This window comes from Prionailurus viverrinus, chromosome A1 (assembly GCF_022837055.1).
Source record: "Prionailurus viverrinus isolate Anna chromosome A1, UM_Priviv_1.0, whole genome shotgun sequence".
NCBI lineage: Eukaryota > Metazoa > Chordata > Mammalia > Carnivora > Felidae > Prionailurus > Prionailurus viverrinus.
In genome coordinates this window covers 179029983-179044702 of record NC_062561.1, presented here as the reverse complement: position 1 = coordinate 179044702, position 14720 = coordinate 179029983, and the positions used below count along the sequence as shown (strand labels likewise).

Genomic DNA, 14720 nt, shown 5'->3' with positions numbered 1-14720 from the left:
CCACTAACTGTTGTTAGTGCTTTTCTCTAATATGAAATGAGACAAAGGAATCCCATATGCTCACTTATTCAGCAAATTTGGCTAAGGACTGTGCTAGGTTTCATGAGGGATGTAGATTACTTAGACTCAAGTCTTACCCCAAAATGAGCTTCTAATTAAATAGAACCTGCTAGATACATACAAAAATGACTGTAATAAAATATAGAAGGTGATAAGTGCCATAACAACAGATACAAATAGAGTGATTGCATTTAGCTGGGGAATCAGGAAGGTTTCTGTGAAAGTACAGATATTTCTCTGGATCTTACCAAATGCATAGGATTAGAGTATTGGAACTCTGAAATAAGAGGTTTTCGGTTGGCCTAAGCACAGGGTTTGGAAGGGGGTAGTGGAGAAGATGTTTTGTTGTAGATACCACTTATTTTGTGCTTGGAAATGCAGGTTGTCTGGGACCCTTGAATATCAGGCTAAGGAATTTAGACCCTATCCCATAGATAGCGTGGAGCAGTTGTTGTGACTGCCTAACCAAATCAGAATTGTACCTCAAGAAGAAAGTAATTGGCATTATGTTTGACAGACTGACATAGGGAAGAAAGTAAACCTGAAAAAAAATCACTGTTCGGCAAGCACACAGTGCTGTGTGCTAGGCCTGAGGGATGAGTAAAAGGATTGCTTCTCACAAGAACGAATAAAATGAATCACTCTTTAGAAGGTCACCATCTCGTGGATATGACCTACAACTAATGAACAGTCAATGGGTTGTCACAAAGATGGCATATGCAAAAGACCATATGAACACGTAAGAGGAAGAGATTGGCTTTTGGGAAAAAAAAAAAAAAAAAAAGTCGGCTTCCCAGGGAAGTGAAAGTTGGGCGAGGTGTTGAAAAATAGACATTTGCTAGACAGGAGAGGAAGACTTCCAACAGCATTTGCTTTTGTGAAAAAAAAGTACACCTGTTTCACATTCATGGAGTACCTTTAAAATAATCTCTGAACTGGCCGGCTGTTTCTGTTCTGAAACCACATCCTCATACCCCTATCTCTGAACGGTTTTAACAAAAACTCTTCTGTTGCCTTCTAGGATGTTACTGTGCTTTCCCTACTGTGAGATCCCAGAGGGAAAGAATTACGTGTTTTCCCATTTCTGTTTCCTTGGGGTCCGGTCATACTGACTGCTGGTTGTGTGGATGGATGGGTGGTCATCGTCAAGAAGGAAACCTCATGCTTTTCATTTTTTTATAGTTGGCATCTGATAAGGCTATGTCATATTATTAACACTTCTGATCTTCCATTCATCTGATGTAGACGTTAGGAATTCATCGAGAAGGTTGGGTGAAATCGGTTAGGTCTGTGCCTCTTCTACCTAAGGGCTCCCTCCCACTGTCTTCCTTCTTTCGATAAATAGGCAGTCCTCACAGGCCACTAGAAAATTAAACTCGTAGAGTGGGTTCTGATTCTCACCCTGTAATCTGAGTCTGGCACTCTCACTCTGAAGCCCTTTTAACCTCTCAGCTTGATAGACCTCTACTCTGCTTTCCAGTAATCACTCATTTTCTCTGTGGCAGTCACCTCTGTCAGAAGCATATTAGAATTGGCACTACTCTCATTCCACACAGAAAAGGGAGCATCCCCTCATGTCCCGCGGCTTTCTCCCATAGCGAATGCAGTGTGCTCTGAAAAATATGATGGTTCTAATGCCTTTAGAATGCCTTGCAAAGGAGCTTGTGTGTGCTTCTGATCCTCTTTGATTCTGAGATTTGGGTCTTATCAGTTTCCTGGCTAGCCTTCCAGATGCTTTCCCACTAAAGATCACTGAGTCTGTGCTCAGGAGGTCTCCTGGTGGAATATTTTCTCACCTGTGCTTCTCTGGCATTGCTTTTGGTACTCAGAGAATCTCTGTTGTGTGTCAGCCATGCAGACTTGAAAATGAATTCCCTAAGAATAAAAGCCTTGTCTTACTTATCTCTGGATCCCCGGCCCCTAGCACAGTAAATACCACAAAGTGTCTATGATCTATCAAAAATAGCAGATTTTCTGCTACATAGGAAAAACAGTAAGTTATCTGACAATAGCCAAAACAGAGTTAATAATTAAGTTCCTTGATTTCAGTTTTTTCATTTTTATCCAACTGAAACCTTATATATACACACACACTTTCTTCTTATCTCCCTTCTCCACTTCATTTCCATTTGTAGTACTCTCTTAACATATTATGTATGTCTTTTATTTATTTTCTGTCTTTTCTTATTAGAATATAAAGTCCATGAGGGCAGGAATTTTTTAATGTTTGGCTCACTGGTGGCTCCAGAGAGTCTAAAACAATGAATAGACAGTTACAGAATAGGACTTCAGTAAATACTTCTTAGGTAAATTGTGTGTGTGTGTGTGTGTGTGTGTGTGTGTGTGTGTACATACACACACACAAATGCAAAGCCTTAACAAAGGGAGACAAAAGTATTGCTTTGTGAACTTTTAGGGAGCTTGTGGTTCTTAAAGAATTGGAAGGCTTATTTTCGTTGAAAGTTACATGAATTATTTCCTGAAGCTTCAAAGTGAAATGCACAGTTAAAAAGGAAGAAATAGGTAGTTCTAATCAAATATGCTCTACCTGATTTTTAGGTTGACAGGTTGACAGCAACAAATATTTATCGAAATCTACTTTGTGCCAGGTCCATGCATACAAGTGCCTAGGTCCTGCCCTCAAAAAGTATTTAATAGGAGAGATTGAGTAGTTAGAAGGCACTGGCACACAGTACCACAGCTAGACAAAGGAAACACACCTAACCAAGTCTTGGGGGACGGGAAGGCCAGGGAGGCTTCTTGGACTAGTTGGCATCTATATTGAAATCTGAAGGACAGATAGCAATAGCAGGGGCATGATAGGGAAGCACAGTCTTTGCCCTTTAGAAACTCACTAATGGGGCAGGCAGATAACAAAAGCAATCAATCTTAATATAAGTTTGTTGTAAGAGATACGGGGTCAGAGTGCTCATTGAACGTAGATGAGGAAGGGATGGATTCCTTTTGACAAAACAAAGTTTCACCATCCCAGGGGAAGCGCAACTTGAACTAGGTGTTGAAAGACAGGAATGAGTTAGGCAGAAGAAGCCACGTGTAGAGGAATGGAGACAAGAGAGTTGGCAACCATGGATTTGCAGGGAATTGAGAGTGGCTGAACCATGGATGGGGCAGGAATACTGAAAGAGGAGTCTGAAGGTCCACAAGGACCATATCTTAAAGGGCCTTGTAAGCCATCCTAAAGAATTTGAAATGTATTCTAAAGAGCAAGGAAGAAAATTGTGGTCTTTTCCACCATGGAGATCTCTACCCATACACACAGGAAAGGAACACCACTAAGTAATTCAGTTCTTTCAGCACTTTCATCTGAAACAAAAAGACAAGTATACTGGAAAACATCAGAAACAGAGAAACTTAGAAAATAGGAAAAGAAGAAATGAAGGAGTAGAATAGCAAGGTGTTTTGTGTGTGTGTGTGTGTGTGTGTGCTGCAGCTTAAGCTTTAATTTTATATTTGTGTGTCCATTTAGCAAGGAGGAGGCCCCAGTTAAGGGTTAAAGGACCAGTGGAGGTGAGTCAGAGTTTTCTAGGTTCTGGTGGTCTCAGCCGTTGACTTATCAGAGGCATACACTTCTTACTATTGAGGAAGATGTTTGAGAATTTCTCCTTAGGTATACATAGGACTACCTTTTAGCTGACCCTGAGTAGATTAAAAGTTACGCAAAGCTTTTCTTCAAGCTAACATCTCCAGTATTCCTTGGAGCTACAGTGGGACCAAGCAGAGCAAATCAGCAACTTAAAAAAACGAAAAGAGATAATTTCTAAGCTGGAAGATAGATAGATAGATAGATAGATAGATAGATAGATAGATAGATAGGGATTATTATTACTATTTCCCTCTCCTATGTATTTTTAAATTTTCACAAGAAATGACACTTTTTCTTAAGTTGTTTGATGCCCAAGAAACTGATATTAACAATTCAACTATGTTTTTATCCTCATTAAATTTATTTCCTTTCCTACAGTATGCAGCACATGTCTTTAAATGTGTTACTTATATGATACTTTAAAAGTGTCTTTTGTTTATAGAGTATACCAAGAACAAAAGAATATAATGTATGGGATATGTTACAAATCAGAGCACATCATTTTACAATCCCCAGCAAACATACAGCTGTGCAGGTTAGGGAGCAATTTATAAAATTTCCATTGCTTAGTAAACATAGAAGAAATGTGGATTCTCTTTTTGCTTTTGAGGTGCCGCTAATTTTCAGGAACAATATTTCTTTTGACCCTTAAGTTCTTTAACAGGCTTTATAAAAGGTACCCAACGTATCTTCCCATTCTTCAGAGGACTATCGAACGGTGGTATGGAGAGCCAGCATGCACAACTCCCATTCTGAAACTTATGGCAGAACTGATGCAAAACAGGTAAGAAGTGCAATGGGGGAGAAAAAAATCTGCTATCTGGCAGCAGTCTCTAGAGGTCAGATTTTCCTATTTGGTATGTATATAGTCAAGGCTTAGCAAGAACTCAGGACCCAGAATTTTTAAGATAACTGGTGAAAGCAGTAGAATTAGAGACATAAGGTTGAGACCTTTTGGAAAAAGAATATAGTATATTTAGGTGTATAAGGGGACTAAGGGAACTGGAAAAAAATTGGAAGGTACCGCCACCGCCACTGTTATTTAAAATATTCAAAGGCAAATGGAGGAAGGGCTCCTGTTTTAACTCTTTCACTGCTTAACTGCAATTCCATGTAATTTGAGAGCAGGGAAGTTTAGAGGTCTCTGAGTTGAGATGGTTCCTTCTTCAAGAAGGGAACTGAGTCCCAGAGCAGTTCATGGACACATAGTTTGTCTCAGGAGCCCCAGGGATTGTCCCTGCTTTGACAACTAAGTTATCCTTTTCCTCTTTGCCGAGATGCATGTATGTGGATGATTTATGCATTCAGAATTTTCGTTTAAATAGCAACTACAGTAAACAGGGGTGTATAGATCTTTTCAAATTAGTGTTTTCATTTGGGGGTGGAGGGGAAGTACCCAGTAGTGGAACTACTGGGTCATATGGTAGTTCCATTTTTAAGTTTTTAAGGACCCTCCATACTGCTTTCTACGGTGGCTACACCGATTTGCATTCCCACCAACAGTGTGTTGGGGCTCCTTTTTCTCCACATTCATTAAAAAATGTTTAAGAGTGAAAAATAAACAGCAACTACAACTTCTTAAAGATTGCCCAGTTGACCTTATAATTTGCACAGACCAGCAGAGATTGAAATACTCTGCGTGTAAATATTAACAAAGATGTAGCTAGAGGACAAAAGCTGCAAGAAGGTAATTGGTTTTACCTCTTTAAAATATGTCATTGTGAATATGGCTTAGCACCAAATTACCTGTCACTTAGCCATCGTGTTTCCTCAGTTCCTCTTGTAAAGTATGTGTTGGAAGGGAGATATCCACACAGGGAAGGAGGATGGACTGTAGCTGTAATTTTATCTCTGGTGCTAGGTTTTTCACAGTAATAATTTAAAATTTATTAAATAAGAGGTGGAAAAAGACCTGGCAAATGAAGAAATGTATTATTCTTTTAAAAGCCGTTTTTTAAAACCATTCTCCTATGTACCTTAGATACTGTAGGAAGGGTGGCTATGTTTGTGTTTGATTAAATTATGGTTTTTCAACCAGATAATTGATATTATATATTACTGATATAGCATTTAATACTAAGGGGGAAAGTTACTGCATTGATTATTGTAGAGTATTTTATACCTGCCATAAGCAAATGATTCGTATCTATCTAACACAATTGTCCTTAGGAGTACCTAGTGAAAATCTGTAATCTCAGAAAATATGTTATCTTGTGTGTATTTCTCTAGAATCTAATGTGAGGTATGTATGTATGTTTCTCTTTAGTAAATAATTGTATGCCAGCAATCAAAAGTTCACAATCTTTCTAGTAAGTTAGAACTGCACCTTATTCTGAAGCATTCTGAGAAAGCATGAAGACGCAACAATTCATCATTCCTGGCAAAAGGACTTTAGCAAGTGTCTTTGCTTTTTTGGTATTGCTTTGCTATGACCTATCTGCATATTTTTGGCTAGTCCTTTAAAAAGCATGCCATTATTTCTTGAAAGCACAGAGACCAGGCATATCAGAGCCAACTGAAACCAAACTGATGTTAAAAAGCAAGTATTATGTCAGGATGGCATATGTCAATCCTTTATCCTGTTCCTACTGTTCCCCTACCTGTCAGAAATCAGGGAAGCAGAATCATTCTTATTTAGAACTCCTAGGATTTGTTTCTCTTTATTTGAGCCATGTGCAATGGAAACTCTAGTCTGAATGTAATTTCATGTATTTGAAATATGCTTGAAGTATCAGATGATTAATTATACATATGAGCAGTATTAAAAAATACCTAGATCTCCTATCTGTCACTTTAGAATTTGTTTTAAAAATGTTTATCGGGCACGACAGGAGATCACAAACGTAAACCTCTATACAGGTATTTATATAAACTTACAGATACACACCCTGGGGTATTTTATTAGTATCTATCAGCCACTTTGCATGAAAAGAGAAGAGAGTAAGAAGTCTACGATTTGGGATGTCAAGATATTTTTTTGACAGATACAACTGAAATCTTTGAATCAGTCAGTGAATGAAATTAACTCTTCCTAACCGCCCTAGTATCTTTTACATATTTTATCGACACTTGTTTAATGGAGTGGCATTTTTTAAAAGGGATCATTATACTGCTGCTACTTCTAATAAATGAAAATGCTAGGCACTTTAAATCTACATTTGGTTTCTTTATCTACACGTATAGTCTGGTTTTTTGCTGTATTTCTTAGATCCCAGCGTTTGAATTTTGACGTATCATCTCCTAATGGAATTCTTCTCTTCAGAGAAGCTAGTAAAATGATTTGCACTTATGGTGAGTATCTTTTTCCATATTTGTCTCTGCAATATAACTTTATCTCTTTGGGGGAAAGAAAGATGTTAGTTATTTTGTTCTTTTGAACCTTCCTATCTGTATGAATTTGTGAAGTAGGTAATAGTGCAGAAAGCCAGGTAGCTATCATATTGGCATCGGGAGAAGTAAGTAAGCAGTGTGCCTTTGACTACAAATCATGCCTGACCAACTTGATGAATTTCTTTTGGATAAAATTGCAGTGTCAGTAGGCAAAGGGAATACAACTAGATAGAATATTGAAAAGTTGTAGCGTATTCAAAATTGCGAAAAGTTACATCAGGGAATTTGCTATCATGGATCAAGGAATGCTTAGACCAATATGTCATCAGCACTGAATTTTGGAAAAATATCCTGCTAAAGGGCAGTAAACATTTTATTACAGGGAACTTTTGGGCATTGCACTCTTAGAATCAGAGTTCTATGGTAAAGATAGTCCTATTCAATTATTGTCACAAAAGTTGTTTCTCAGTTAGAATCGAGCCTTAGAACTACCATAAACCCTAATACTTGCCAATTCTGACAGCTTCATCAATGAAATTCTCAACTCACTGAGACCTTTATGTATCCTGGGGATGGGGGTAGGATGGGTAAGAATCCTGTTCCAGTTTGCCGTGCACTGGCTGGCCTCTGCACAGTACTCTTCTTGAGAGATGGTTTCCTGTGTCCTCTTATTCTCTGTTTTCTTTTTTGCCTGTCGGTTCTTGCTTTTCCAAATCAGTAGCCAACTCTGAGTACATTCAGTCTCAAAAATTGCCCATGATTATCGTATTTCTTTTTGAGAACCTTCCAACAGATTTTACAAAATTTTGCAAAGCCTCTTTAAGACCGTGTGTATTTGTGCATATCTGTAGGAACAACCACTAGAAATGTATTACTTCTTTAAAAGTAAAAGCCTATTTAAAAACAAAAAAAAAGGAGAAAAACAATTGTTTTAAATTGTTTTCACTTTCAAAACCCATTCTGGGACAGGAAGCTGTGTGCCTTGTAGGCCTCTGTTAAAAATGCAGAGTTTTAATTGTGCGTTTGATTTTTAGAGTTTCAGATTCTAAGTGTGTGAAAACTACAGGAAGCACCTATTTGAGTCCGTAAACTTGCACTCTCCTATGTTCATCTGTACCAACAACTACATTGTCACCATTTTTGATCTGTTGAAAGTAGACACATTAGAATCATACAAAGTAGAAATGTTTTGCCTCTTAAAGGTAAAAATGAACCCCTTTTCAAATATTCTCAATGCAGTTTGCTTTACTTCCAGTGTATATCTAGTTCCTTCCATTGTCTTAGCATACAAAAATACCATGTCTAGACCATTTTCTAAAATGGTATCTTAGAGAAAGCATAGTTTTTGGAGATTAAAAGATCTGAGTACCAATCGTAGTACCAGCCCTTATCAACTCCATGACCCTTAGCCAAGACACTGTGTTTCTTTGTGCCTAGTTTTCTCACACACAAAATTAGGAATATTGACTCCCTACTGACCTACTTAGAATTCGAGATGGTTAGGTGAGCTGCTCCAGGTAAAGGGCTTGGCACAGGGTATGACATGGAATAGACATTTAACCAACATGTGTCTCCTTAATCCAGAGCCATTCTCTTATACTCATAGAACCAGCCTTCTTTGGACAGGGGTTCACTGACCACATCACTTTTTTGTTCAGCTCCTGCTTGGACCACGCTGTCCTGCTTCCTTCTGCCTGTAATAAGTGCTTATCTTCCATTTACTCACTTTATTTTTTTAATGTTTACTTATTTTTGAGAGGGAGCCAGAGCATGAGCAGGGGAGGGACAGAGAGAGAAGGATACAGAGAATCCAAAGCGGATTCCAGGCTCCGAGCTGTCAGCACAGAGCCCAACGTAGGGCTCGAACTCACAAACCACAAGATCGTGACCTGAGCCAAAGTCAGACACTCAACTGACTGAGCTACCCAGGCGCCCCCTATTTCCTCACTTTTTAAAAGAAAATAATATTTCTCATATGAAACAATGTATGTATATGTAAGAATTTCTTAGTAGTTGATAGAGCTTTAACTCTACACATGTTAGATTTCTGTTACCAATCACAGTTGTATTTTCCTTCTGCTTTTTCTCACTCCAGTTTCTTTCACTGTGTGTAATTTTTCCTTTGGGACTTACTCACTATTGCGGTAGGACCGATCAGAGCAGTGATTTCTCTGCCAGTGTTACTGGACCCCTAGAGCAGAATGTATGTCCAGCCAAGTGACACCAAAAAGAATCTCAGAACAATGCCAAATCTGTAGGCTTCAAAAGCTACCTAGTCCTCTGTCCAGTTGTTTGACATAAGCAAAGAAAGGCATTGTAACAAAAGCTGAGGAAGTTAACTAAGTGAGGATCACATTGGAGGAAGAAGAAGAGGAGGAGACAGAGGTAGAGGAAGGGAAGGAAGACAAGAAACAAGATGAAGAAAAGAGAAAAGAAGAAAAGGAGTAAAGAGGGAAAAAAAACCTTCAAAGCATTCTTGAGAAGGAAAGCTAGTAAGCTTTCTTACTCTAAAGAGAAACTAAGGGATTAAAGTAAGGTATTGCACCTTGGCTTGAAATAATAATAAGGTAGCTTTTATTTTTTAATCGGCTATTATGTGGCTATTCCTATACTAGACCATTTATCATACATTAGCCTATCAGATCCTCAAGGTAGTAGTGTTATCGGCCACTCACTACTCATTTGACCTTGGCTAAGTTGCTTAGCCTTTCTTGCTTCAGTTTCTTGTTAAACAGAGAAAAGAACACCTACTTCATGAGGTGGTTATGAGGATTCAGTTCAGTTGTGCATAGAAAGCTCTTAGACCAGTTAGCTTCTGTGATCACTATTATGAAGAAATTGAAGCTCATAGAGATTAAGAAACTTGCCAAATATTGCATAGCTAGTAAGTCGCTGAATTGGAATTTCATTCCAAGTCTATATAACTTCAAACGATAGTCTCTCCATATTCCTTATTGCCACTTGGGAGCTGCCACAGGAAGATTGTCCTTGAATATTTATGATGAATCACTGTTCTTTAACGTATGGTGATTTCTGTCCTAAAACTTAAGGGAAATCAAAGGCTCAGTGGCAAAATGTCCTTCAACTTTGTCAGCAGTGACTTGGACACGTGCACTTTGCATAGAATAATAGAAACATGTTTATCACCCTTCCCTGATTCCCGTGCTGTCCCCCCCCCCCATCAGCCAAACTGATTTGATCTGTCTTCACCCTCTGTAATGCCTTGTTGCCCCTTCTTTTACCTCTGGAGTCTTTAATATGCTCATGGAGGGTGATCATGTGGTCTGCCATCCAGGAGGTTGGAAGGTGAGGGAAAGAGTGGGAGGGCACAGAAGAGCAGCAGTGTTTATTTTTTTGGTAAGCCAAGCAGAAGGGAAGGGAAGCCCTCGGAAGAAAGAGGCCAGAACATTCTGCGATCCCTTCTGTCCCCATCCCTCACTGGGTTTCTTCTCTGCTCACCTCTCATGGGCAGTATTTGGGTAGTCAGTGATCAGGGCCATGTAGAGTGGGGAGGACTCTTTCCCACATGCACTGATTTGTTGCATATTTTGTGGAACACCTCTACCTCGCTGCTCAGTGAGACTGGCAGAAAAATAATACTTTTGATATGCTGTTTTATTTATCTACATTCTGTCATGATATACTTTGATGTAAGTTTTTAATTTTGCTTCAGCTCTCAGCTGCTCTCGCCGTTACAGCTCAGGGTCAGCAATGAGGTTAGCCACAGTAGCACAAAACAATTTCCTGTTTGTACAGCCCAGGTAACATTTGGATGAGGATTAAATTTTACCACATTTTCTACTAGCCCAAGCCTATTATTTCTAATGAGTTTTAAATTGCTTCAAGAACGTGTATTTCAAAACTTAGTGCTGTGATCCATTCAGCCTGAGCAACTTAATAAAGGAAATTTTTTTCTTGAATTTTTGGTTAAAATGTTGCATGCAGTGTAATAAATGTTATTACTTTGGAAACCTACTTCTCAGTTTTAAGAACTGGATGTTTTTTATGCTCAATTTCCATTTGTCTAATCTTTTCTTCCTTTAGCCCCTGGGTCCTGGTATCTTTAGTGACATCTATTGGTTGAAGAGTGCACAGAAGGGAGAAATCGTGATAATTTTCATAAGACTAGGCAAAACAGAACTGCTTTTATTCCCTCTTTGGATACCTGATTTAAGAAAGTTCAGTGTGTGAAAATCTAAACTTTAAAAATGGATGGAACAGCCATGAGTATTCACTATATGTAAGAATTTACATCAGGGCTCTTTAAAGCAGTATGTGCTCCAGGTGCATTTAAGGTATGACTTAATCACATGCTTAAATTGGATTGGTAAAGCAATGTACAAGCCACTGTTATTTATCGTGACCTAGAAAACAGACCATGGTTTTCTAACTGGCTTTTGCAGAGCCCTGGAGATCTGAAAAGGACCATAGTGGGCCTCCAGATAGCAGGGAGGAGGACACCCTACTGCCACTTTGACCAGAACCACCCTGCTGTATAGTTGCACCAGATTTGTTTGTAAAAGCGAGTCACTTTTTTGACCACTTGTGGGGTTTTTTGTAAAAGAGCTTGAAAATTACTGGCATGTGCTGTTAGAAGCATTGTGAGAACGAAGGATTATGATTATATATTTATGTTTGATTACCAAAGAAAAGCTGAAGAACGCATTGGTCCTGAGATAACTAAAGTCTTAATAAATGTCTCCAGGAAATAACAGTTCTGGAAAACAAACTATCCAGGAACCATGTACGTGGCCTTAGATCTTACTGGAAACTTGGATGGGGACATAGAGTGTCAAAGTAGTATTAAAGTAAAGCTCATGATAGAATGACCGACACCTTGAGGATACCAGCACCAGGATCAGGTGGCTTACAAAAGCAAGACCTTGAGGAACATGTTCCACAGTAGATCCACACATACCAGACGTGCCCCCTTTTGCAAACAAGCAAATAATACTACATAAGCTATTAAATAAGGAAGAGTGATGTCCAACCAGTCGCTTAGGGTTCAGTGGATTCTTTCATCCATGCAGCTAACAGTTACTGAGCATTTACTATGTGTCTGATATTGTGAGAGTTACAATGGATAGGATAAGAAATAAGACACACAAAAAAGAATCTTACTGATTCTTCTCTTGAGGAACTTGAGTTCTTCAGGGGATTCAGTCAAGTAAATGAAGACTTACGATGCACTGCGCTCACTTTTATACTTGAGAAGCATACAGAGTGCTATGGTAGCCCAGAAGTTCCTAACTCAAACTGAGGAGTCAAACAAGGAAGAACTTTTTTTTAAGTTTATTTATTTTAAGAGAGAGAGAGAGCGAGAGAGAGAGCATGGGCAGGGGAGGGGCAGAGAAAGAGAGTGAATCCACTGCAGGCTCCTCACTGTCAGCATGGAGCCTGATGCAGAGCTCAAACTCACCAACCACGAGATCATGACCTGAGCTGAAACCAAGAGTCAATTGCTTTACCAACTGAGCCACCCAGGCATCCCAAGGGACAATTTTTTAAAGGAATAGAATAGGGCCCAGAAGTTTGAAGAGGGCATTTCAAGCAGACAGTAGCTGCTTTTACAAAATTATATAAATATAAAAAGTAGCATGGTCTGTTAGCAAACTGCGGAATTTCAGAATTGCTATAGAGAATAGAAAGTGAAAATCCTGATTATCTCATCATTCAAAGATAACCGTCATTATCAGTTTAGTGTGTGCTTTAAGTGATTTTAAGTTTATTTATTTAAGTAATCTCTACACCCAACGTAAGGCTCAAACTCAAAACCTCAAGATCAAGAGTTGTATGCTCTCTCGAATGAACCAGCCAAGTGCCCTTACCATATCTTTTTAAATCGCTGCAAAGTATTACATTTTGTGGTCATATTATAATTTATTTAATCATTCACCTTTTGATAAATGTAATTTTTTTATACACATATAATTTTTCACCGTTACATACTTTGTTTCAGTAAGCAACTTTGACATGCAGTTTCATGAGCTTCATTTGTTCAACAAATGTACCCTGGGAACAGCAGGCACTGTTATTGACTCTTTGGATACATCAGTGAGCAAAACTGAAAAAGGCATTATTTAGCATGTTAATAACTGGAATTTTAAAAAAAGAAAGAGAAATTCAGGAGAAGGAACAATAGAAGTACTAGGGATTGGGAAAGGTGTTGTAGTAACTTAAGTAAAGGTGACATTTGAGCAAAGACTTGCAGTAAATGAGGGAGTTAGTCATGTGAATATCTCTGGGCAGAGTATTCCAGGCTGAGAGAATACCAAATTTTAGGGTCCTGAGGCACCAGTGTATCTGGCATGTCTGCAGAGCAGCAAAGAGATTAGTAGCTGGAGCAAAGTAAACAAAAGGGAAAGTTATAACAAGAGCAATGTCATGTAGTGTCATTCTTGTAGACAGTAATCAGGACTTTAGCTCAAGTGAAATAGAGGGACTTTAGAACATTTTGAGCAGATAAATAACATTTGCTACTGGCTTTGACCAAGGTGATAGTGGGAGTGGTGAGAAATAGTTCGATTCTGGATATACTTTGAAGGTAAAGCAAATCAGATTTCTTGATGGATTGGAAATATGGCATGAGAGAGAAATAATGTAGTCAAGGAATTTTGGCATGAACAACTGGAAGGATGAAGTCGCCATTAACTGAGATGCATGTGAAAGGGATCAAAAGTTCCATTTTGGTCCTGTTCAGTTTGAGATGTTAATTAGATATCCCAGTAGGAATATTGAATATAGACTTGGCTATCTGAGTCTGAGGTTTGGAAGTTAGGTCTGATCTAGAGAAAAAATGTGGAAGTCATTGACTCTTAGATGGTATTTAAAGCTGTAAAAACAAGGTAAGATCCCCTAGGTGGTGGGTGAATATGCATCTAGAAGACTTAGGTTTGAGTTCTGGGGCACTTCAGTGTCAGGGGTAAAGGAGAAGAGGAGCAACCAGCAAAGGAAAATGAGAAGGAGCAAGAACTGAAGAGAAGATCGGGGTATGTGCCTTGGAAGACAAGGAAGAAGAGGTAGTTAACTGTCAAAAGCTGGCAGTGAATCAAGTAAATAAGGACTAAGAGTTAACCATTACATTTAGCAACAAGGCGGTCATTGGGAACCTTGAAAAGAGCGTTCTCAGTGGAGTGGACCTAAAAGAGAATGAGAGGAGGGATGCCTGCGTGGCTCAGTCAGTTACGCGTCCTACTCTTGATTTCGGTTCAGATCATGATCTCATGGTTGGTGGGTTCAAGCCCCACATTGGGCTCACACAGAGCCTTCTTGGGATGATTCTCTGTCTCCCTCCCTCTGCTTCTCACCTGCTCACTCTCGCTCTCTCCCTTTCTCTCTCTCAAAATAAATACTTTTTTTTAAAAAAGAGAAAGAATGAAAGGAGAATAAGACAATGAAAACAGTTCTTTGGAAGAGTTTTATTACAAAGGGGAGTACTATCTAGCAGAGAGGTAGGGCCAAGAGAAGGTGTTTTTTGTTTTTTGTTTTAAAATGGAAGATATAATAGCATAGCCTGTATTTCAATGAGTTGATCTAATAGGAAAACAAGATTGCATAGGAGGAAAAGGAGAAATTTATTGGTGCTTTGTCCTTAAGCACATAAGAGGAGATGGCATATGTTGAACATATTGGAGGGTTGGCTTTTACAGGAGACAGTGTAACTGCAGATGCTGGTAGATAGGTAGATATTGTAATGAACTTTTAGAATTAGAATATGTGTCCAGAA

The 14720-nt window shown here is 38.8% G+C and overlaps 1 protein-coding gene across 6 annotated transcripts in view; it reads left to right on the top strand.

The window, feature by feature from the left end:
• RANBP17 (RAN binding protein 17) overlaps positions 1–14720 on the top strand; it is a 339120-nt gene that overhangs the window by 274610 nt on the left and 49790 nt on the right. For all 6 annotated transcript variants that reach the window (XR_007148529.1, XM_047842084.1, XM_047841836.1 and 3 more), the window contains 2 exons: positions 4341–4448; positions 6873–6955. Coding sequence is in view for 5 of the 6 variants with exons in the window: in XM_047842084.1 (XP_047698040.1) it covers positions 4341–4448; positions 6873–6955 (191 nt within the window). In the remaining variant the exon portion in view is untranslated. The remainder of the gene's footprint in view (positions 1–4340; positions 4449–6872; positions 6956–14720) is intronic.